General features: G+C 52.8%; 9 protein-coding genes across 9 annotated transcripts; 6 read left to right on the top strand and 3 right to left on the bottom strand.

Moving 5' to 3' along the window:
• Positions 1-122: 122 nt before the first annotated feature.
• Positions 123-1,512, top strand: BDZ99DRAFT_145110 (uncharacterized protein). Its single transcript, XM_033712730.1, has 3 exons — positions 123-159; positions 207-1,077; positions 1,153-1,512. Exons 2-3 carry the CDS (start codon positions 339-341, stop codon positions 1,398-1,400), a joined length of 987 nt encoding a protein of 328 aa, XP_033571856.1. The 5' UTR covers positions 123-159; positions 207-338; the 3' UTR covers positions 1,401-1,512.
• A 734-nt stretch (positions 1,513-2,246) lies between these two features.
• Positions 2,247-2,894, top strand: BDZ99DRAFT_525232 (uncharacterized protein; the record flags this gene model as incomplete). The annotated part of the gene is made up of 1 exon (XM_033725979.1): positions 2,247-2,894. The coding sequence occupies one exon, from the start codon at positions 2,247-2,249 to the stop codon at positions 2,892-2,894; it is 648 nt and encodes a 215-aa protein (XP_033571855.1).
• Positions 2,838-3,593, top strand: BDZ99DRAFT_145095 (uncharacterized protein). The gene is made up of 2 exons (XM_033712729.1): positions 2,838-3,396; positions 3,449-3,593. The coding sequence occupies exon 1, from the start codon at positions 2,922-2,924 to the stop codon at positions 3,369-3,371; it is 450 nt and encodes a 149-aa protein (XP_033571854.1). The 5' UTR covers positions 2,838-2,921; the 3' UTR covers positions 3,372-3,396; positions 3,449-3,593.
• A 746-nt stretch (positions 3,594-4,339) lies between these two features.
• Positions 4,340-6,823, bottom strand: BDZ99DRAFT_397011 (arginine N-methyltransferas-like protein; the record flags this gene model as incomplete). Its single annotated transcript, XM_033716025.1, has 3 exons — positions 4,340-4,516; positions 4,572-6,683; positions 6,737-6,823. The coding sequence occupies 3 exons, from the start codon at positions 6,821-6,823 to the stop codon at positions 4,340-4,342; spliced, it is 2,376 nt and encodes a 791-aa protein (XP_033571853.1).
• Positions 6,824-7,211: 388 nt separating this feature from the next.
• Positions 7,212-10,027, top strand: BDZ99DRAFT_575085 (P-loop containing nucleoside triphosphate hydrolase protein). The gene is made up of 4 exons (XM_033728430.1): positions 7,212-7,429; positions 7,490-7,649; positions 7,704-9,570; positions 9,622-10,027. Exons 1-4 carry the CDS (start codon positions 7,258-7,260, stop codon positions 9,739-9,741), a joined length of 2,319 nt encoding a protein of 772 aa, XP_033571852.1. The 5' UTR covers positions 7,212-7,257; the 3' UTR covers positions 9,742-10,027.
• A 3,993-nt stretch (positions 10,028-14,020) lies between these two features.
• BDZ99DRAFT_467126 (uncharacterized protein) lies at positions 14,021-15,624 on the bottom strand. Its single transcript, XM_033720950.1, has 4 exons — positions 15,125-15,624; positions 14,987-15,071; positions 14,477-14,904; positions 14,021-14,417 (listed from the first exon to the last, which is right to left on the bottom strand). Exons 1-4 carry the CDS (start codon positions 15,195-15,197, stop codon positions 14,269-14,271), a joined length of 735 nt encoding a protein of 244 aa, XP_033571851.1. The 5' UTR covers positions 15,198-15,624; the 3' UTR covers positions 14,021-14,268.
• A 1,224-nt stretch (positions 15,625-16,848) lies between these two features.
• BDZ99DRAFT_490981 (uncharacterized protein) lies at positions 16,849-18,463 on the top strand (the record flags this gene model as incomplete). Its single annotated transcript, XM_033723078.1, has 2 exons — positions 16,849-17,565; positions 17,618-18,463. 2 exons carry the CDS (start codon positions 16,849-16,851, stop codon positions 18,461-18,463), a joined length of 1,563 nt encoding a protein of 520 aa, XP_033571850.1.
• Positions 18,464-19,062: 599 nt separating this feature from the next.
• On the top strand, positions 19,063-20,347 carry BDZ99DRAFT_467124 (short chain oxidoreductase/dehydrogenase). Its single transcript, XM_033720949.1, has 4 exons — positions 19,063-19,723; positions 19,783-19,924; positions 19,994-20,178; positions 20,273-20,347. The coding sequence occupies exons 1-3, from the start codon at positions 19,285-19,287 to the stop codon at positions 20,169-20,171; spliced, it is 759 nt and encodes a 252-aa protein (XP_033571849.1). The 5' UTR covers positions 19,063-19,284; the 3' UTR covers positions 20,172-20,178; positions 20,273-20,347.
• Positions 20,284-21,800, bottom strand: BDZ99DRAFT_467123 (NAD(P)-binding protein). The gene is made up of 2 exons (XM_033720948.1): positions 21,445-21,800; positions 20,284-21,356 (listed from the first exon to the last, which is right to left on the bottom strand). The coding sequence occupies exons 1-2, from the start codon at positions 21,481-21,483 to the stop codon at positions 20,427-20,429; spliced, it is 969 nt and encodes a 322-aa protein (XP_033571848.1). The 5' UTR covers positions 21,484-21,800; the 3' UTR covers positions 20,284-20,426.
• Positions 21,801-22,736: the final 936 nt, after the last annotated feature.

Here is a 22,736-nt window from a genome sequence, read left to right as displayed (position 1 = left end):
TAGGCCTCAACACACACCTCATGAAAGCATCACCACCACCACAACGACCGCAATTTCGAAAATAAAAACGCAATGTTACTGGTAACCACAATCTCCAGCTCCCTAGCGCCGTCGAGGTTAATGCAGGACGTCCAATATAGAGACTCTGGCGTAATTCAAGTACATCCTTCCCCTAAAATACAGTTCACAGTATTGATGAAGTACAGGTCTCGGCCAGCGACGTTGGGAGTGAAGGCTTAGACGGAAATCGTCAGCTCATCAACCTCCTCACGCAGGCGCGCGACTTGGCCATTCGTGTTCTGAATCCTGACACCCTCAAACACCCTAAAGCTGACGCTATGAAGCTCAGACAGCTTTTGGGTGAGATCACCGTCTCAGAGTCTAGGGTGCATGATGCGATAGTGTCAGGACTTGAGACAACATTCTTGACTCTTCCCCGCGAAATACGCGATCAAGTCTACGCCTTAGTGCTGCTCTCAAGCGAGCAAAGTCATTGGATTCCAGTCGAAGAGCATGAGATCCCGGTGTCACAGGGACGCCTCTTTCCATTTGACATATCGCATGTCCGTGAGGAGACAGGTGTTGAATTGAACCTTCTTCGCGTCAGCAAACAAGTCAGATACGAAGCGGAAGAGTTTTTATATAAACACAACGGCTTCAACATACCGCTCGCAGATGCTCGTTTTCCAGAGGGAACTTGGGACTGCACCCGCTCGCCACGACGAGTCGACGATATGCTCTCACTACGCAACTTTCACCGGACTCTCGCACCCCCTGCTTTCGACATGATTAGGCTACTTGAGATCAATCTTTCCGCCGATGACGAGCTGCTTCTCGGAGTCAGCGACAGCCTCTACTGGCGAATGGACCTTACCGAGCTGGAATACCTCAAAGCCGTGGATCCTCAACACAGAGCGAAATACGCCCGGGAATGCGCCACGCCGAAAGGCCTCGTGTTGGACCAACATCTGTGGCTTTTCGCCGTCTGGGTGAACAAGCTAGATCATGTATTCAAGATGCCTGCTCTGCGAGAACTGTTCGTTGGATTCAAGGACTGTAGATGGCCGCGGCATAGCTGTATTGCTCTTAACAATGACTGGCTCTATGATGCCGGAATCCTTGTCCCCAAGTTCGGTGGCTAATTTTTAGCAGCGCAGGCTTTGATGACTCGAATGCGGGACAGAAAGAAAAGCAATCTGGGAAACGTAGATGTCACTGCTTCGGGCGTGGGGAATGATTACGCGAATACTGGAGAAGACATGAGATGCGCTTTCGACGTTCTTACCACTGCGCGCGGGTTATGGAGCCAAATCAAGGAGCCTGATGAGCTCGGAGAAATCGATGAATTCAGAGCAAACACGGCGGACTGTGACTTGCAGTACTCGGTTGATGACGAATAGAGTTGCTCGAACCTAATCGAGTCGGATGGTTTCTGGTGGATCGACGAACCCTTTCCTGTAGGTGCCGCGGACTGCCAGTATTATTGTGTATATGATGTCCCTGTAAAGGCACCAGAGGATGAGAAGGAGCGTTGTGAGTTCTTCGAGCATATAGAGCGCCACTGTCGGCGTGCGGCTTGTCACCGACAGAGTTTGCTATCCTCTCTCTAGGTCAAGCAATCACCCTAGTCGAAGATAAGGAATATAATCTGTAGTAATAACAGTCTGCTGGGCTTTCTGAATGATTGTACACTTGGTGCGGAGTGAGAAGGCGTAGTACCTCTCTCCTCTACTTTACCCTTCAAATCAAACACCATATGCCGTCGTAGTCTCTCAAACAAACTCGAATATCCCGGTCCCGATGTCATTCTCTGCACTACATAACAAGGCTGGAGATGTGGCTTGCTTGTACGGCGCTGCTGCCTATAACGAGTTTGCTTTTCTCCCAATCTCACTTGCCTCCCTCCAATCGCAGAAAAACTTCGCACCTCACCCTATGGTAGTGCAGTCTCATCGTACACTTTTGCCCAGATGGCTGTACCTCCACTAAGGCAGTTTCGTGATTATGGCAGGCTTCCTTGAGCAAAAAGTGGCACTCTATGAGTGTGTGTGCACTGACCTAGCACCGCTGGTACGTGATTTAGAGTTGGAAAACAGCAGGTCTAACGAATCTGATAGCTCTTCGAGCCACCTCAGCCGGAGCTATATCGGACTGAACGCCGTCACTGCAGCGAGATCTATCTCCATTCTGACGCCGACGACAACGATTACAAAGTCAAAATACAGCCGCCAATTTAGTGTGAAAGTATGGAGGACAAGTGGCAGCTCATCGATTTGCTCACCCAGGCGCGCGACTTGGCCATTCGTTCCCTCGAGCCCAATACAATCAAAGACCGCAAAGCGGTCGCCATGAAGCTCAAACAACTTGCGGGTGAGATCGAAGTTTCCGAGGCCAAAGTTCACCGCGCTCTCGTCTCGGGCGTAGAAACAAGTTTCTTGAGTCTGCCTCGAGAGCGACGTGATAAAATCTATGCTACAGCGTTGATATCCAAAAACTGTATCTGCTTCAACAGAATGAAATGGGACGATTGCGGCGAGATCCCCGATAATCATTTGAGTCTGCTTCGTACCACCAGACAAGTCAGGCTCGAAGCGAGAGAAATATTCTACGCGCGCAACGACTTCCATCTCCTCGGATATTCTCACATAAAGGCCCCTCTATGGAAATTACACGACATGTTGCGGCCTGTTAGCGATGCCTTTTCAAGTATTCAAAAACTTCATCTGGCACTGACCCGTAAAAGTCATCGGGTAGCCGTCAGGGGCGCTCGGAATCTCGCCGAGTTTGAGTACATCGACAACTTCGATCCTCACCATATTACAAAGTATGCGAGAGTGTGCTGCACGAACGAGGGTCAAGTCCTGGAGGAAATCTACTATTTGTTCACATACTAGGTGAACGTGCTCGATCACTTATTTCAGATGCCTAATCTCTGTCACCTGACTATCAATGTCCGCGAATGCGGCTGGGTTGGGGACGACGATGAATCTAACGACGCGCTATCTGAGCTAGAGGTTGAAGAAACCCCTCAATCGGACGCTTTCTGGATGTTCTTCGAAGCCATAATGAGCGGGATGAGAAATCGAAAGAGGAGCAACCTCGATAGTGTAAAGGTCGCTCTGAAGGATGCCTTCGTTGAGGAGAAGTGCGCCGCATTGAAAGATTTCATCTCGAAAAACCAAGGTGTTTGGAAACGTGTGAAGGCCAAGGCTTGCAGGCCTTATTGGACTTACTGTGAAGCAGACACGGCGGATGTCAACCTGGACTACTCGGGAGATGAGCACTGGAGCTGCACGACTGTTGTCAAGTCAAACGGTTCCTGGTGGATTGGCAAGCCCGGTCCCGTCGATGACTCACAAGCCCGTGAGTAAGTACAGTGCCTTGCCATAGATCTCCGTACGCTTTTCTCTCACTGTTTGTGGGGCTTCAAGGTACTAACAGAAACCAGGGGCAGCGGATAGACTTCTAATCTGCGTACACTCTCTTGACGCTGTCTGGGGTAATCTCGCGAGTTTAGTAGTTGTCTAAAATGCCGAACTTCTCTCCTATTCGGAATGCTAAAAATACGTTGAAGCTCCTCGTGCAGTGGTAAACGACTGCACGGATTTCTGCGACGACGCATTGTACCTTCATCCTGCCGGCCTAACTAGGAATACGAAGTTTGAAGTACCTACCCCATTGAATCAGAACTATTTCCATTATCAGTTTCTAATCCTCCTCTTCGCCATTTTATCTTCCTTCTCCTTGCCATTGCTGTGCCTGGATGGTGACCGCGCCTAAGCAATCTTCAGAACCACCCCCTACACGACTTCGACCTTATCGCTTCAATCCCGTCCCTTTTGATTTTCCATCTAGTCTCCCAATATTTCTGCACATGGTGTGCTGGTATGTGGGATCTCTGCTCCAAAACCATGGCCCTCTCCTCCTCCATTTGACTCTAGATCCACTCCCAGTTGAATTGAATTGAGTTGATTAATTGATTGACTAATTTTGGCGCCACGATCGTGATGGAGCATAATCAACTAAACGAAACGGGCGCGAATTAATCGACCGACCAGTCGATCGAGGAAGCTCCAACTGCTTGAATCGCCAGCCAAAATTCCCATCAACTCAATCCAACCGCGCAGCAATCGGCTGATTGAAGGACAGCGTACTCACATTGCGACGAAGACAGAGCCAGGAACGTATCGCATAAAACATGGAAAAATAAGTTTTTGAATTCAGGTCCGAGACCAATGCCTTCTCAGTCTCGCTTCAACGAGCCTCAACCCAAAAAGGCATCTCATAAACAGGAAGCCAAAAAAGCGCCGCTCGGGTATCACTAGCGCGCTAAAGAACGCTACATCAAGCACCCATTCATCCTGCTCGAATGCAACTCCGAGGCTCCCAGCCGCACCCTGCTCCCGGACAGCGTCAGAAAAGCTTCGACCATCCACTCATACCACACCTTCCTGTCGTCGGTCTGCCGCCACATGCTGATTTCTAGCTCTGCGTGTTCGGGGACGTAGATGGGTGTCTGGGTACATATTAGCCTCTCGTACTCTGGAATGGTGGTGGGGGGCTCAAGTTACCTTCAACGGAAACAAAATCGGGAACCAGCTGATCATATCCTTGCTCTTCTCTTCCATGGTCACCGGGTTCGTGCTCAGCTCCACACTCCCCTCCGCCCCGGCATAAAGCACGGTTTCGAAGAACCCAGCTATACCATGGCACACGCCACGCCCAGCGCACTGGAAGATGGTACTCGAGAACCGTACGTTATGCTCGTTCGCACCATCGCCGCCTGTCGCACCGCCGCCGCCTCCACTCGCGCTTCCACCTCGGCGGAGGTTGGACTGCGCGAGCACAGAAGGGTGGCAGGGATGCTTGAAGGCCCAGGCTATTTGGACGTCGGGGAGGAGCGGAGCTTCGACTTTAGGTTGTTGCTTGGACGAAGCAACTGCGGAGGTATCGCTCGGGCCGTAGTCGAATTCTTGGGTAGAGAGGTAGTCGATCTGCTGGAGCATTACGACGAAGGGGGTGTCAAATACGTGCGAATCTGACGACGAGCGATTGACGAGATCCGCATGGATACGGGGCGCGGAGATAGGTGTGAGGTGCGCGGTATAGGAAGTGGGGATCGAGATGCCGTGCTCCGGATTGAGGACGTGTTGGACGCCATCCAAACATTCCGGAGAGAGCTCATTGTCAGCGAAGGATCCAAGAAGCTCAGAGACGAGGATATCGACGCGGCCGTGGGTGCCGTCCGGTAGGAGCGGGCCTTTCCAGGCGCGCATGTCGGTCTTCACGACCGTGACTAGGCCGCCCCAGTCTTCCTCGTTGTGGCGCTGGAGGAGCACGTAGGCGTTTGGATTCTTTTCTACGGCATATACTTCGACCTGCACGCCAGCATCTTGGCTCGCCTGGATTGCTCGGGTGACTAGTGGGCCTCTTCCTGAACCGACGACAGCGATGACTACTGCGCCGTTTGCTGAAGAGGTAGACTTCTCCTGCTCCGTCCAATCTCTCAACGCCTGCGCTATCGCGCGTTCATACCAATCGTACTTTACTGGATCTTTTTCGAAAACTTCGTACGTTATGCTTTCTAGGTTGTCGGTAAGGGGTTGGAGCGGAGCTTGCAAATAATCTTGAAATCCACCGCCAAATCGCTCGATTGTCGTTTTCGGAGGCTGGTTTCGTTGCAGATATCGAATATAGCTTAGGTGTGGAGTAGGATCTGCTTTGCTTTTTCGACTCTGATTGCGTGGCATTTGCGCGGACTCTGCTGGAGTTGGTGAGCGGGATCCAGAAGATGCATCTGCGGCGACTCCAGGCGACAAGTGACCAGATGAGTATTGCATGATCAAGTCCGGGTCATTGATACCAGGGATCGGTCCAACATCAACGAGCATTATCCAAGGAGCAGTTCGGAGGCGCATGCATCGTGATATGTATAGCTGGTGCGGTTTTGAAAGCACGAATGATCCTCGCGCGTTCACCAAAAACGAGCTTGAGGGTATGCAAATGAAGCGTAGTGGTTCTGAGTACCATCGAGATTGGACGGCTATGGGCGGAAGACGCCGGGGGAGGGTCAGCGACACACAGAGTCGCTGATTGTACCTACAAACAGACCTGATCAGGTTCCAAGCGTCCCACGACGCAAATAGATCTAATCTCGTGATCTGTTGGCTTCTGCTCGTGTGATTGTATTCGTCCCTAGCAAACCGTGCTAGATTTCCCATGTCTTCTTCTATAACAGACTCCGATACATCACCCATAGGTGTGGTAATGTGCAGCTGCAGATAGCCGCCGAGCGAGAGGGCCTCCTTTATAGCTCGAGCATACTGCGACACTCCACCGCTAGACTTCGCGCCGTTGTAGAGTCGCGGGCCTTGCACAACCACATTTATAACTCCGCAGAATGCGGCGTATGCAATCTCCAGGTTGAAGACCTGGCGCGAAAGATGTGCAATCAAAGGGTCTGGAGACGCCAGATCTATCCATGGGCTCGTGACTGCAACTGTCTGTGCTGCACTGTCGCTTGGCGTCAATGGCGTATCCACAGGTCTGAGAGCTGGGATCAATGGCAGTGGGAGATCATCGTTTGGGGGACCTTCGCCGTGAGCTTGGCTGTAGGCGGTTAGCAGCGTCAAAACGCTGGCGTGAAAATGAGGTGTTGTTATAGGGGCCGTAAGCATGTCATACTGCTCCTTTTGTCAGTAAGTAATATAGGAGGATGACTTCGGGGAACGCGCACACCGCAATCGCGAGCCTGCTGGAGCACTTGCTCCGTAACAGGCAGCGGTCGTTTCGTCTCATGGTGCGCAACGTAAAACATGGGCATCGCATCCTCCTGGCTGTCTGGAGAATCCATTTTCGAAGGAGTGGACGAAAATTTGGAGGGGTATCAAAATACTCAGCCGGCTGCTGTTAGAAATATTGAGTGAGAGGTAAGACTATGGAGGCTTAAAACAAACCGTAGGGTTTTGATTCTATCACAGGCCGTAAAGAGAGACTAAAAAGGCAAATATGCAGAAGGTGGAGGATTGTGGGTGGCTGCATCGCAGGGAGCCTCGAGGAACCCGGGAAGAAATGGAACCCTAGATTCAGATGCACCGCCCCACCTCCGGTGCCGCTGTGGCGGGACAGCGCCAAGACCGCGGCGCCTCACAACTATTTTCCCGCGACAACTTTTCCAGCCTCTACTCGCCGTCAACACCAGTCGCCGTCGCCCACCACGAGCCTGTGCCTGCACATTGGCTTGACAACTACACGGAGATGGCTAACCGCGAGCGTGAAGACAGTGACGACAACAATCCGCGGGCGAAGCGTCCCAGGATTGAGAGCGAAGCAAACGGCAAGATGCGATCCCAGAACGGTTTCGGCGGCGATGCGACGAACGATCCCAGCCAGAACCCATATCTGCAACACCACTATCCGGAGACTACAAGTACGAACGCCCTCTCCGGTATACAAGGTTCTAGCGATCAGCAGCTAAATGTGTGTGCAGGTGGAGGCCGTCTCAACAATGCTTTGCGCCACAAGACAACTACCAAAGCCACGGAAGCGCTTGAGGATGGTCCGAACAACCCATTCACCGGGCGGAAGTTCTCGGAGAGATATATGGACATCCTCCGAACCCGGCGAGATCTTCCCGTGCATGCTCAGAGGTGAGTTCTGCCTTCAGAATTTAGTATGCAGCAGTCTAGCTAACGACCTCCAAGGACCCAGTTTCTAGAGAAGTACCAGCAAAACCAAATCCTCGTCTTCGTGGGAGAAACCGGTTCCGGCAAGACTACCCAAATTCCCCAGTTCGTCCTCTACGACGACCTGCCCCACCTCAACAATATGATGGTCGCGTGTACTCAGCCTCGACGAGTGGCTGCCATGTCGGTAGCTCAGCGTGTAGCGCAGGAGATGGATGTGACACTGGGTGACGAGGTCGGATACAGCATCCGATTCGAGGACAAAACGTCTGCCAAGACCGTGCTGAAATACATGACGGACGGGATGTTGCTTCGAGAGGCCATGAGCGACAATAATCTGTCGCGCTACAGCACCATCATCCTGGACGAGGCTCACGAGAGAACGCTTGCGACTGATATTTTGATGGGCTTGCTGAAAGAGGTGGTTTTGCGACGACCGAACGATCTAAAGCTGATCATCATGTCGGCAACTCTCGATGCTACCAAGTTCCAGCGTTATTTCCACAACGCCCCACTCCTGGCTGTCCCTGGCCGTACCCATCCGGTCGAAATCTTCTATACCCCCGAGCCTGAGCGAGATTACGTGGAAGCTGCCCTCCGAACCGTCCTACAGATTCACGCTACGGAGCCGGAAGGAGACATTCTGCTATTCATGACCGGCGAAGAGGAGATTGAGGACGCCTGCAAGAAGATCGATCTCGAAGCAAGAGAAATGGAGAAAGAATCTGGAGCAGGTCCCATGAAAGTCTATCCTCTCTATGGCTCATTGCCGCCTCACCAGCAACAGAAGATCTTCGAACCTGCCCCCGGCCCAAATCCCAACAGCAAGAGACCTGGTCGAAAAGTCATCGTGTCGACCAACATCGCCGAAACATCGCTTACCATCGATGGTATTGTCTACGTCGTAGATCCCGGTTTCAGCAAGCAAAAGGTCTACAATCCTAGGATTCGGGTTGAGTCTCTACTAGTATCACCTATCTCGAAGGCCTCGGCTCAGCAGCGAGCTGGTCGTGCAGGTCGTACGAGACCCGGAAAATGCTTTCGACTGTACACTGAGCATGCTTTCAAGAATGAGCTCATCGAGCAGACTTACCCAGAAATTCTTCGGTCCAACTTATCTAGCACCGTTCTGGAACTGAAGAAGTTGGGCATTGATGACTTAGTGCACTTTGATCTCATGGATCCTCCCGCTCCTGAGACTCTGATGCGTGCGCTAGAAGAGCTCAACTATCTAGCCTGCCTAGACGACGAAGGCGATCTGACGCACCTCGGGAGGCTAGCTTCTGACTTCCCGCTCGATCCCGCACTAGCAGTGATGCTTATCGTCTCCCCTGACTTCTACTGTTCGAACGAGATGCTCTCGTTGACTGCCCTGCTATCCGTTCCTCAGCTGTTTACCCGGCCCGCAGCTCAACGCAAGCGAGCGGATGAGATGAAGAACTTGTTCGCTCACGCGGATGGTGATCATCTCACTATGCTCAACGTCTACCATGCTTACAGGAGCGACGAGGCGCAGAACGAACCTAAACAGTGGTGCTACGATCACTTCCTCAACTATCGAGCACTCACACAGGCAGACAACGTCCGGACGCAGTTGAAGCGCATAATGGAGAAGAACGAGATCGAGCTGATGTCTACGCCATTCGAGGACAAGCGTTATTATGAGAACATTCGGCGTGCCTTGGTCGCCGGCTTCTTCATGCAAGTCGCGAAGCGCGACGGAAATGGCAAAACCTACAAGACTGTCAAGGATGATCAGAGCGTGTTGCTGCATCCGAGCACGGTCCTTGCGCAAGATAGCGAATGGGTCATCTACCAAGAGTTTGTTCTCACAACCAAGAATTTCATTCGCACGGTCACCGCCATCAAACCCGAATGGCTCTTGGTAAGTTTGCGTTTCCCCTTCTCTATGTACGTACTTGCTAATATTGGCTAGGAACTCGCACCGACCTACTTCGACATCGATACCTTCAAGAAGGGTGACATTAAGACTTCTCTGCAGCGGGCCGCGAACAAGTTGAGGTCGAAGGATAACGCCGCCAAAGGACGGAAGTAGTGAGGCAAACGGGACAACGGAGTTATACAAATGCATGCTGCGCCCCAGCCGGGTTTGTTAATGAGGGTTTAGACGATTGAATTGGGCCATGAGACGAAGCTCTTGTGATATCCAGCTACATTCATGCTCCTAGATTTCATCGGGCCTCGACTTCTGTAGAGTTTGATTCTGATCAAATTCTGATAGGTTCATTAGGTTTGCGATAGGTGGAATATTGCCTCTGCGGCTTCGAAGGTTGTAGATAGGTAATGCCAATCGATTGCATCCATTTGGTTGGTGTAGACCCTTTCATTTCAGCGCCGTGGTGATGACCAAACTTTATTTTGACCTCACATGAACCCCAACCCTTTGACAAGCTATTTGACCGTAACGGAACTCCAATAGCTTCGCAACACGAAGTACTTAATTTGTAAGTCTCCTACTTCAAACATCACATCAGTGCCGCTGATTTGCTTTCGTCTCTAAGCCCCTCAGTTGCTGGTGCTGGAGTTGGAGATCACTCTTCACCAACGTCAAGCTAGAAAAAGTCATGTGCGCAAAACGAAACACCTGCCAAGAGAGGCTCGTGCCTCCTTTCCAGATAGAGCTCAGCAGCATAGACTTCCTTTGGGGCATGCGCAGCCGTCGTAGCTCTAGCTACAATCTCTCGTCGTTGTCCGTATCTTCCAACGCTAGTATATCTCTCTCTTTGCAATATCAATCAAATACGAATGGTCGCAGTCCTTTCCTCCATTCCACCCTGGCCCGTGCTACCGGAATCCCCCTGAAATTTTGCTCGGGAACATCTTCATTCACTGGGTGGGAAGAGGAGGTGCTGTAAGTGTGGGAGATTCATAACCGCCTTTCGTCGGCTTGTATTTCTATTTATTCACTCTTTCGTTGGCCTCCCGTGCGTATAAGTGTCCTCTTTGTTTGTTTCCTCGTTGAACCTCTTGCTCTACACATCCCCTCTTGCTCTACATATCCCCTCGCGCACACCATCGCCAGGGCCTATCCTGCATGTCCTGGGAACCGCCATTGCAAGTGCCTCATATCACAAAGCGCTCTGTAGCAATATTGTTCCAAATGAATATTCTTTTTGCGGCCACCACCAAACCACCACAGAACCCTGCCCTGCATGCCCTAGGGGCTAGCACTAGATGCGCCTCCTCTCGCGAGGATGTCGTTCATTAAGAATGTGTTCAAGTAAGTAAGACACCTGAGGTATGTGTTTCATTAATTAACATCACTTTTTAGGAAGGAGGAGCCAGTCGAATTCGTCGTCGCTGGGGGTCACAGGTTCTTGCTACGCCCAAAGCATGTCGCCAAAAGCCCTAGCTTGAGCCAGCTCCCGGCTCCAATCATCATCCCTGATGTCGACAGGGAGACGTTCACCCTGTTTGTGGAGTGGTTGAAGGAGAAGTTTCTTCCTAATCGCATTCACAGTCCGTCTTTGTACTGCAAACTGTGGGTGCTGGCTGGGGCCTCTGAGCTTCCTCAGCTACAGAACGCGGTCATGCGGCGACTGCGTTCGAGCTTAACCTCGGCGCATTCCAAAAGGTTGTCCGCTCGAGCCTTGGAGTACGTCTCGGCAACCACGTTTCCCGGCATACCGCTCTGGGACTTTGTACTAGAGTGGTGCATACGGCGAGAGGCAAACGATGGCAAGAGACAGGATATTCCACCTCAGCTGTATACTGAGATGGTCAAGAGGTGGTCTGAGTTCGGGTTCGAGACTTTGCAGAGGACCAAGAGCCCGATCGAGCTCTATCCCACTGCTTTCGATGTGCCCATTTCTGAGGAACCAGCGCTTCAAATCATCAGAGAACAGGAATCTCGTCCGAGAGGGAGCCCTCGGAAATCGCGGACGTGCTTCGTGCGCAACCGAAGAACGGGCGAGGTCAGGATCATGAAGTGGCCTCAGCAGCCTGAAGATTCTGTTCTGGTGCCTGTTCAATATGCGCAGCCAGTGTTGCCATATCCTCCGCCGCCTCAGACCGTCGATGTTCCTTTTCAACCGCTTCCCCAGGGACAGCCGATCCCATTTCCTCCACCTCAGACCTTCGATGTTCCTTCGCAACCGCTCCCTCAGGGACAGCCGATCTATTTCCCCCCTCAGGGACACCACGGGGAACCCCCGCCGGCGTACACTCAACCCATTGGAATGCCTATGCCAAATTGGCCCCCATCAGTGGCACCTCCAGGCGTTGTGAATGGGCCAAATCCACCACCAATACGCCCGGGAGATAAGGTGTACTTCACTCCAGTGCGGGCGGATGCCCACTCTCCTATACAACCAAATGAGCAGCCGTCCCCCTTAGGCGAGGCGCACGAACACTCAACGGACGAGTTCACGGGAACCAACACTGATCTGTCTGACGACATCTCCGTAGTGACACTGACTGAAGAGTGGCAAGGTTCCGAGCCTGGGAAGGTCCGGAAAAATTCAATCGAAATTACAGTAGAGGATGCTAGCATGACCACAAGCGACTCTTCCTCTGAATATGAGCCTCCTACTCCAACACAAGGTCCACGGCACACGAATCCAAAACGACCTCCTGGAGGATGTTCTGGTGGAGCGATACCTACTCAGCCAAAAAGGAGAGATCGACCTAACCGACGCGGCACTGCTTCGCTGACTAACACGACATCGTCTTGCCGGCCAGAGTCTAGACAGCCCCGTCGACAACCTTCTGCTGAATATTGGAACACTGGTCACCGTCGGCGTTCACCCTCTCTACGCACGCCGCCATCCTCGCCAAGATCTCCACTCCACGAAGTCCAAATCGACTCGCAGACCGAATCATCGCAGTTCTCCAGGTATCTGCCAAACGAAGAGCAAGTATCTCGAGAAACGCATCGACAGAGGACCCCTGAAAAACAGGGTAGGACCGTTTTGGTGACGCGCTCGTACCGTCAAGTCTCCGCTAGGCACCACGATCAGACGCCAGCATCGCCTTCAGCATCGCCTGATTCTCGAAAAAAGCACAAGACTCCGGAGTCTGAGGTCCTTATCCGTTCACAAAACGGCACACGGAAGGCGTCTAGAGAAGAAGGGAGTCCAGAACTTCCTCAAGCAGCTCAAATTAGGGACAGGATTTTGCAGGGTGTTCGGCATGTACCTCCTAGGGACGATACCTCGCCTGGATCAGTGAGAAGGGAAGAGGCTAGTCGACTACCCTCTCCAAGTCCTCCACCGCGGATTCGACCGAGACAAGGTGAGATGCGTCGTGCTGCTCAGGAAGGCCTTGACTCGGACGATGGCATTCGAGTGTACGAGGGGCCGCCCAGAAGAAGAAATCCGGCTCATTCCACCGGTGGACGACGGGTTTCATTCTCGGATGTGGACGAGGTGAGGTTCATGAGCCCCGTCATCTCTGACACTAGTACTAGCCCCGAGGGCTCTACCATGGCAGGCGCCCAACAAGAAATATCGGGAACTACAAGCCGAGGCGAGGGGAAGTTACCAGAAGCTTCATCCCGATCATCAGATAGTCGCCCTGAAATCGTTGTTGTCAACTCTCGGCCATCAGATATCCTACCAGTCGAACACAATGGGCCTGTAGAGAGAAGCATTCGGGGGAATCAACCCAAGCCCATACCGACACGACCATCTCGGGAGATCGAGTTCTCTAGCCAAAGCTCCCGGCGGGAGCGGCAGGCCGCGCAAAATCTAGACACTCATCCTCCAGCCACAGATAACCCTTCTGAGATTGGTTCAACGGGAGACGCTACGCCTCGACAGATTTTAGGAGGCTTCCCAGAGCCTAAGGTGCCCGATGCACTGTCGAGTTCAACGTCAGATGTGTCGAAATATTCGAGATCGTCCATAGACGCTCAAGTTGGAGGCAAGGCACCTAAGTCCCAAGCTCAGCCGGAGTCAAGACCAGGAGACAACGACCTGCCTGATCCGAACGGCACCCATCGAGTATCCTTCTCCGATATCGACGAGGTGAGCATCTTCAGCCCACTCTCCTCCGAGACGAATTCTGGAGATGGTGCGACCCAGCTACCCAGTGACCAACCGGTTTGGCCTAAGCTCAAGCGTCCTGTGCCACCTCTGCAACTTCGGTGGCCTCAACATCTGGACCCGGCCCAGCGTCCGTATGCCGACCCCAGTGGGATCGGATCGGACGATTCGACACTGGGCCAGCAGGATGCACCGCTGACGTCGAAAGTGCTGGATGGTTTTGAACCGCCAAACCGTCGCCGCCGGCACGAGTAAGATATTGTTTTCTATTTTAAAGAAGTGTTGCAGCCAAGACTGTATCATTACCTGTGTGTTCTTCATTGTTTTCATGTCCGTGTGGATATTTCCTGCATAGAGCCTTGTTGGAGCTATTCAATCATGTTGTTTTCAGGCATTCATACCCAATATTACATGCACCATTAGCCAAGCTTCAAGAGCGACGTCAGCACCACAGTATTGTCATTGTGTATGCGATTTTTGAACTCTCCCAACAGCGTCACGAAGACTGGGAAAAATCCTCGGCTACTGAAATCAAGTTCAATAATCGAGTTCAACCTCCAGGTGCAAAGCCCAGTGCTCTAATGATCCCCCCTAGCGAGCCACTCTTTACTCGCATCATAGATCGCCGCAAACGCCGGATCAAGCGCAACGAATCTCTCAAAATGCCGCTGATCAACCCGCTTCACAAAATGCAAAAAGCTCACAATCAGAAAGTCCGCATACTGAACTACTAAAAAGTCAGCAACTCGCCTCACTGACCCTTAGACACAGTCCCAAGCAACTCACCCTTCTCGCCCCCCAAGAACGGGCCCTCGTTCTTCTTAAGCAGCGCCGCCAACGCCGCCGCCGGCTCCGCCGCCAAGCCCCACGCCTTCTCCCCCCCCTTCTCCGCCTCCATCTGCGCCAGACTCACGCCGCCCATCCGCGCTTTGCGGTCGTCCTCGAACCACCCCGCCGACGTCTCCGTGAGGAGGTTGCGCGGGATAGCGGAGATGAGGATGGGCGTCAACGGCCCGAAGGCGGCATTGACCGCTTTCTGGACTTCAGCTACGAGGGGGGCGGATGGGTGCAGTGGCGGGTCTGGGTAGCGCTGCTCGAGCTCCGCGGCGATGGCCTTGGATTCCATGACGTAGGTGCGCTCGTCGAAGCGCACGGTGGGGATGGAGTAGGCGGTGAAGTAGTCGGGGTCGGTGGGGTCGTTGGGGGGGAGGCCGCTTCGTGGTTTGAGTATGGAGATTTGGGGTTGGGAATGGGGTGGTGGCATTGAGTGGTGGGGTGGGATGGGATGGGACTGACAAGGACTTGAGGAGGGGCGCGATGGCTGGGTATTCGACCCATTCGGTCTGGTAGTCGATTTTCTTGAAGTTGAGGGCGAGGCGGGCTGGGGGTGTTAGAGCGGGATGGTGGGTTGGTGCCTGATTGGGGAGGGCGTACTCTTCCATGGGTTCAGTGACCAGCTCTCGAGCGGTTTCTTGCTGGGGATGTCGTAGAGGATTGGGATTGGCATGGTTGCGAGTGTATTGTTCAGAGTTTGAGGGCTTGAAGAAGTGATCGAATTGAGATAGTTGGGAACATGCAGAGTGTAGAGGAATTGTTGCCTACAATACCTGATGCTTACCCATATATCCATAAAATTGCATTACTAATGCACCCAATTACGCAGGTGCGCTAGGAGGTTAAGCTAACCTCACGCGCCCTTTGAAGGAGGGGAACACAATCCCCGTGTCCGTACTCCGTAACTGCACAACATCCTGTGTACACTTTTCTGACATTGTCTGAAGTGCTCTCGCTATACTACCAAAAACTGGGCGGAAACCGCTGAAACCACGTCGATAACCCTCCAGGCCACCCCAGACGTGGCTACCTCCTACTCACAGAGCTTCTCACTATACTTACATTCGTTCTAGATTCGCAGGGAAGTGACGCATTGATATATAAATGCGCGGATGGCTGTGTCAGCAGCACAGCAGTGGCGTTTTGATGTCTTTTGGCCCCCAACGCCTCTAATCCCTTCGTCTTATCGCTCCCGGCGCCCCCTGGTCTCCAAAAGTCGGCCGTTTCGGCCCCCAACTACGTCTCTCGGCCATGAAGCCTTTCTCAGATATATTGGGGTCGGTGACCGGCAGGTCTGACCTGTGTAAGGTGAAGGCGGCAGCCTGTTGACCAACCACATTCAGAACCCTTCACACCGAGGCTGCGTCTTGCTGCAGGGGCACAAACCCTCTGGCAAGTCGTGTTTAAGCGGATCCCCGGCACCCAGGGATTAGGCACCAGCCCCGCCAGAAAAGACATGCACCTCGAGGTGGTGCCGTCGGTGGGCCGTCCCGAATGTCTCCAGTCCAGGCTACATTCATCTACCCGCGCCTCTCGCCCCAACGGCTGGCGAACTCGGTCAACGCGTAGGCCTGTCGCTCTTTCATCTTATTTATACCCATCCCCTGGAGCTTGGAATTTCGTGATCCTTTCCCTTGCCTTTGCCCAACACCATTCTCCATTTTCGTGTTGATTTGCAGCCAAGCGCGGGTATGGCGTCGAACGCCCCTCAACTTCCGCCCTTGCAAACCATTCATAGCGCTCAGAGCGACAGCCTTATTGAAAACGGAAGACGTGGTCGCGCATCGCCAGTGAGCTCGGTCGATTCTCACATCAGCCAGGGCCATGGAGATGCAGCGGATGGAGTCCCGCTTCAGCGAATCTCGACCCACAGCCCTACGGAGGCCGCGCACGAAGAGGACTACGTCTCTTTACAGCATCAGCAAAGTCACTATTCAACACAAGCGCCGCATGAGGGAGATGACACTTCATTACGACATCGCTTAACCCATAGCTATATAGGAACGCCAGGAGGGGAGGCTCATCCGACTTTTCAACGACTTGGCGAGCGTAGACCCGCAAGCGACACTTTTGCGAAAGAGGGAATCCCAAACGCATATGAAACATATAACTCTACGGATTCCGAACCCTTATTCGTCAACGGGGTAGCGAAACGGCAATACAACTACCACGACTCTCGCAAAGAGCTCTTCCGCACCGGGTTCGTGCGCCTTCTGGTGACCTTCATTTTCAGCCTCCTGATTTGTTTGACCCTCAAGTCGTACCAAGGATTTAAGAAGCCAGTCATCTTGAGCAACCACTCTGTCAGAATTTTCAACTCCCTTATGTTGGGCTTGTCATTAGGGCTCGGTCTTAACCTGGCCTCCTCGCTGAAGAAATACGCCGTTACCTTGCGCTGGTCGCTACTCGCGAGACGATTCGTATCCCTGGAGACCTTCGATTTGATCCTAGGGGTAGAGACGCTTACTAAGGTACTAAGGTTGATGGTAGAGTCAATGCCAGGCATACGTGCCGTGCCTTTACTCCGTGAAATTCCTTGGCTAAAGAATAAACCAAGAGACGGCCCACTGTACACCCCGATATTCTGCATGCTTTGGCTTTTAGTAAATATCGGCGCTCAGATACTTGTTGCCGCTCTGAGTCTTTTCTGGCCCGTAGACCCTTCATCCGCGATGCCGCTTTTCGTCCACGGGAACGTCTCTGTGTCCGACATGACCAACTGGAACCCGGCCGCGGGCGCGCAAGAGACAAATCAATCACAGCTAGCAGCTGCAAATGCCTACGGAATCCAAGCTGAGAACTATCCTGTAATTTCTATATTAAAAGACAAGAAAAACAAAATCGCAGCCCAACGAAACACCATCCTGGAAGGGGACGGTTTCCACGAGTACCGGTTTCTCAACCGCAATCCCGATCATCCCTACGATAATGTTCTGGCTTCTGGCCGCACCATTCGCGCGAGTGCATCTTGCCAGCAGTTTGCCGTGAAAGGAAACACCCTATATGAAGATGACGATGGCCAGTACTACGCCAACGCGACAGTAAGTTTTTTGACACCTAGGAGGAACTATTTCATGTGTCTAACAACCCTAGCTTGATAACGGAAATTGGCAAAAGATTGAAGTGCCGCAATGGGTCCAAGGCGGCGTTACCTGGGTCGCATCACATGAAGCATTCTGCGGCCCACGCTGCACAAACCTGACCGTCTACCAACACCCAAATGATATCGAAGTTTTCTCTGCTGCTTTGTTCCTGTGCAACAACACATTAGATCACGTCCTAGATGGTGGCTCTGATTTTAGCCATCTTAGCGATGAAGACTGGAAGCATATCAACGGCACTGACGAATTCGCCCGGATCGGAGCCGGCGCGATCGCTTGGACGGGATATAGTATGTCAGGCCACGACCTTTTCCAATGGCAAGGCTACTTGGGTCGCGGTGGGTCGAAATGGAGCCCCCCGCACCAGGTGAATAGAACAGAGATTGAGGGTCTGCTGTCTCAATTCACTATTGGTTCACTCGCAGCGCTGGACGACCACGGCCCTGCTTACATCGTTCTAAATCAGAACTCTCGCCCTGTGCAAGGCCAGCAACTGAACGTGGACTGGGGCTATATATTGGGGATCCTGGGCAGTATTCTAGCAATACAGCTTGGGGCCCTGGTGCTGCTGCTCACGTTTGCGAATAAGGGCAAGATCTTGGACGAGAGCTTCTTCTCTATTGCAATGCTGCTGAGGCCGGTAATGGACCGGCTGGGTGAGTCTGGGAGGGGGTTGAGTGGGAGCGAGATTATGTCGCATCCCATCGTCCGGAATCAGTGGATCAAGTATGGTTATCACGATGAAGCTGAGGGGGTGGACAGAAATGAGTTGCTGTTTGCGAGTGAGGAAGCATCGAGACCGAGACTAAGGGCGTGGCAGCCTGGGATCTACTCTTGAGGTTAGGGTCGAAGGAGAGTCAACCACGGAACATACCTCTCAGCTTCATGGCTCCAGATGTAATCAAGCATTCTAAGACACATATAACCAGCGCCCATATATATGTTTCTTCTCTTCTTATCTTATACCTCATTTACTCCCCTAAACAGCTTCAAACCTCTATCCAATCCTAAGCTAAAATGTTCGGCCTCGCTCTCCTCGGCCTCGTAGCCGCCGCCAGCTCTAGCACTACTACCGCCCACGTCTTCCTGTCCTCCAACGGTAGTAAACATCAGCTTTGCGTGACACCACTACGTTTGGAAGGTTTGGATTATCTCTCAAGGTAGTAAGTCCCTCAGATGCCATTGATTTGTTGCAAGATCCTAGTCGAAACTATTGGGCTTGTCAACCTGCTTCATGTAGTGGGTTCAAGCTTCAAGGCCTCCTGCATATCTAGCGTACTCGCGAATTACCCTTCCACCAAACAGGCAGTTATGAAGAGGAACTGCGCCACTCTTGATCTCTGGCCCCAGTCACACAGGCAGAAGATACCCCGCCGCTAAACTGAAATAGCTCTATATACCCGCCACTCCCGCCTTTGCGTGTTGAGTCCATATGCTACTGAGAATCTTCAAGTTATTAACTGCTACTAACTGATAGTCTCCAACGTACATGCGCCACTCAAGCTCAAGCCAGTAACTTTCTCCAAACTGTTACTCTTTCCATCTCGCAGTCTTGCAAGTACACGAAAAAGGAATAACTTTCTCCTTCTCTCTCCCTTTCACTTCTTTCCATTCCAGTCCATCCTCTCAAACATTAAACATCTCAAACCCTCTCCCACAATGTCCCTGCACAACAAAACCGCCATCATAACCGGCGGCTCCCGCGGCATCGGCGCCGGCATCGCCATCGAGCTCGCCCGCCTGGGCGCCAACATCCTCCTCACCTACATCTCCTCCGCCCAAAAAGCCTCCGAAATCGTCTCACAAATCACATCCAGCGGCGGCGCCGCCATCGCCGTGCAAGCCGACTGCATGGACCCGGCCTCGCCGCAGAAAATCGTCAGCGCCGCCACCGCAGCCTTCGGCGCGCGCATCGACATCGTCGTCAACAACGCCGGCGCGGGCGACGAGCTGTACCTCGCCGACTGCACGCTCGAGCACTTCGACAAGGTGTTCTACACCAACGTGCGCTTTCCGATGTTCTTGGTGAAGGAGTGCTTGCCGTACTTACCCAGGGGGGGCAGGGTGGTTAATGTGTCGAGTGTGTGCGCGCGGCAAGGTATGTTGTGCGAGTGAGCGATGCTGGAGAGGGTGGGAAGTCTGATGAGGGGTGTGTAGGGTGGCCTATGCAGACGGCGTACTCGGCGTCGAAGGCGTGCATGGAGAGCTTTGCGAAGACGTGGGCGGCGGAGCTGGGGCATACGTATGGGATTACGGTCAATGCGGTTAATCCGGGGCCAGTGGCTACGGATATGTGGAAGTGAGTGGGTTCGAGGCTTTATGTGAGCTTAGGAAAGGTGTGAAAGCTGACTTTTTCGCTCGAACGCAGTGCTACGCCGGTTGACGCGGTTCCTGGAATGCAGAACTACATCGATATCACTCCGGCTGCACCAAGGGTTGGTGAAGTTGACGATGTGGTTCAAGTCGTTGCTTTTCTTTGCGAGGAGAGGTCGAGGTGGGTCACAGGGTCGACGGTTTGCGCGAATGGGGGGGCGTGTTTCGTGTAGTCTGCAGGTATGATAATCTCTTTTGAATTGTCGAAAGCCCCGGTATGAGGTGGCTCAGCGACGTAACGAATGCTCAGAAGAGTGTACTCAGCGTGATCTAGGTTTTGAAGTGTGTCAAAGCACTCACGAAAGTGTGCACTAGATATATTCTAGAAAGTATAGACTTGATTGCGTGAACGACGACTTGAATTCCTGAAACTAATAGCAGAGCTACGAGCACCCTTCAAAATACGTCACTCTCCGCAAGTCTAGGATCTAGTGGCTCGAAATCTCCTTGGCTCTCTTAATAGCCGCCTTCGTAGCTTCATCAAGGTCCTCCTTCGGCAAGCCCAGCAACTCGTTGCTCACTCCCCGAGTCTTCTCGAAATTGCCACTGTCATCAGGATAGAAGACCCTGGTGTACATCATCTTGACGAACCCGCTCCGATCACCGCCCTTCATCGCCTCGATGCCTTTCGCCCAGCGCTCATGGCTCGGCTCATTGCTAATCTTCCAGTCCTCCAGCTTGTCCCCAGTCACGCGAAGAACCGAATCGAGCATATCCTTCTGCGAGACCGTGAAAGAGTTGACATAAGCCGGCTTATTCTTGAAATGCTCCAACGACTTCTCCTTATTCCCGCCCTCAGGCTTCACAGGCAGACTCAATAACGCCGCCACGGCCCGTCCCACCTGCGGCCACGTGCTCGTGCTCTGCTTCGCCGCGCCGTCATCGAAGAACGTGACCTCCTTCTTCTCGAAGTCGAAGCCAAACGCAGTCGGTATGGAGAGACTCCACTCGTACCAGAAGCCGCACGTGACGGCGACGTAGTTGCTCACGCCGATGGCGGCAAGCTCCTTCTGCGCGTCGGCCAGGTTCCCGAAGTTGAAGACGTCCTTGGCTAGGCCGGGGTGCGCGGTGTCGGGCGCCCATTCGTTGGGGAGGACCCAGGGGACGCCGGCGTCGGCGGCGGCGCGGAAGAGCTTCGATTGCGTGCCCGGGGGTGCCATGACGCCCAGGGTGATGACGAGGGCGTCTTGGCCTTTAAGTGCGGCGACGAGGGAAGAGGGGTCGTCGTAGTCGACGGGTGCGGCCGTGACGCCGGCGGGGAGGGTGGTGTTGGAGCTAGCGCGAGTGATGGCGGTGACGTTGTGTTTTCCTGTGGCTAGGAGGGACGAGACCATGTACGATCCGCTGTTGCCGGTGGCCTGGGGTGGGTTAGTAGGAAGTATGACAGGAGTAAGAGTGCCCAGGGCGAAAGTTTGAGGGAGGCCATTGATCGGGTAGTGCACTTACGCCAACGATGGCGACGTTCTTGATGCGGTTGGAAGCCATTTTGAGAGCAGAGGAGGCGGCTCGAAGCATAAGCTATTTGAAGCTGTGGTGGCTTGAGTGGGATATCGAATGATAAAGAGTTGGAATACTCGAACGAGATATCAAGAAGAGCTGGAGTGCTTTGAGAGACTAGATGATGAGAGATGAAAGGTTGGTAGAGGAGTCTTCTTATATACACATTCCGCTAACACTAACACACTCAGACTCCCTCCAGCGGAGGTTGAGCTAACTCCACGTCGCACACTTCGTACATCGGACAACCGGGGCCATTGCAATGACCCGTGCATACCGTCGTCCAGACCGCGTATTCCAAACGACGCCTACGAGCGAGTTCCTCATCATTTCTCAGGTGATTGTAGTACTGCGCCGGAGATGAAGTCGGTTGAAGTCGGAGATCCAAAGAGCGCTAGCGAAGTCTGGATTGGGAAACCGGCTAACCAGCGCTCGTAAAACGAAGTCTTGGCGTACATTCTGGCTTTATGACTTCCATGACGCGTTTCGAGGCATATGTAAACGACGCTGGGTTAGTGCAGACTGTGGAGTCCTGTACGACAAAGCGGCGTTAATGTAATGTGGCAACTGGAGATAGGCGGAGGTTCGGCGGAGATTTTTAGAAGTGATTTTGGTAGATGAGGCTTGGCGAGAATGGAAAGCATGTGACCTTCGAATACAGTGCGGCATACCTTTGTACGAAGTAGGTAAATATCTTGATGTGCCGCCAGACGCTACATGTCATTGTGTTGGTGCAGATAGCAAATTAGAGAACAACGAAGCATGTATCAGGTACTTACAGATGGGGGTTCGCAGGGCACGTGACTGTTCTTTGCGCCCGTGCGACCTTCATTGTTTGCTCCAACCTTAAACGTCTCCGAGAACAACACACTTCACCTTTGCAAAATCGTCTGAGTAAGAGCCCGGGAGAAGTTTTGCTGTAAGATTCTTCTCGAAACGCATACGTGTGCTCTAGGACTCTCTAGAAGCAAATTGCGACCTATTACACGACTTCACGTCAACCAAGGGATAGCTTCGCACACCTAGCCTTGATGATATCGAGACCACGAATGTCGCCATGGCGAGACAGAAGAAACCGAACTTGAAGAAAGCTGCCGCTAGACCCACCCTGCCGAAAGCGAAGGGCGTCCGCAAGACCTCGAAGGTCCTCTTACAAGGGTATGCCGTTTTGGAAATCTGAAAATACTTCAGACAGTGCACCCATGATGAACATGCCTGGCGCTCACACCCTCGATCAGCCT

The sequence above is a fragment of the Mytilinidion resinicola genome, assembly GCF_010093595.1.
Source record: "Mytilinidion resinicola strain CBS 304.34 unplaced genomic scaffold BDZ99scaffold_20, whole genome shotgun sequence".
NCBI classification, from domain to species: domain Eukaryota; kingdom Fungi; phylum Ascomycota; class Dothideomycetes; order Mytilinidiales; family Mytilinidiaceae; genus Mytilinidion; species Mytilinidion resinicola.
This window is presented reverse-complemented; position numbering and strand designations above follow the sequence as displayed.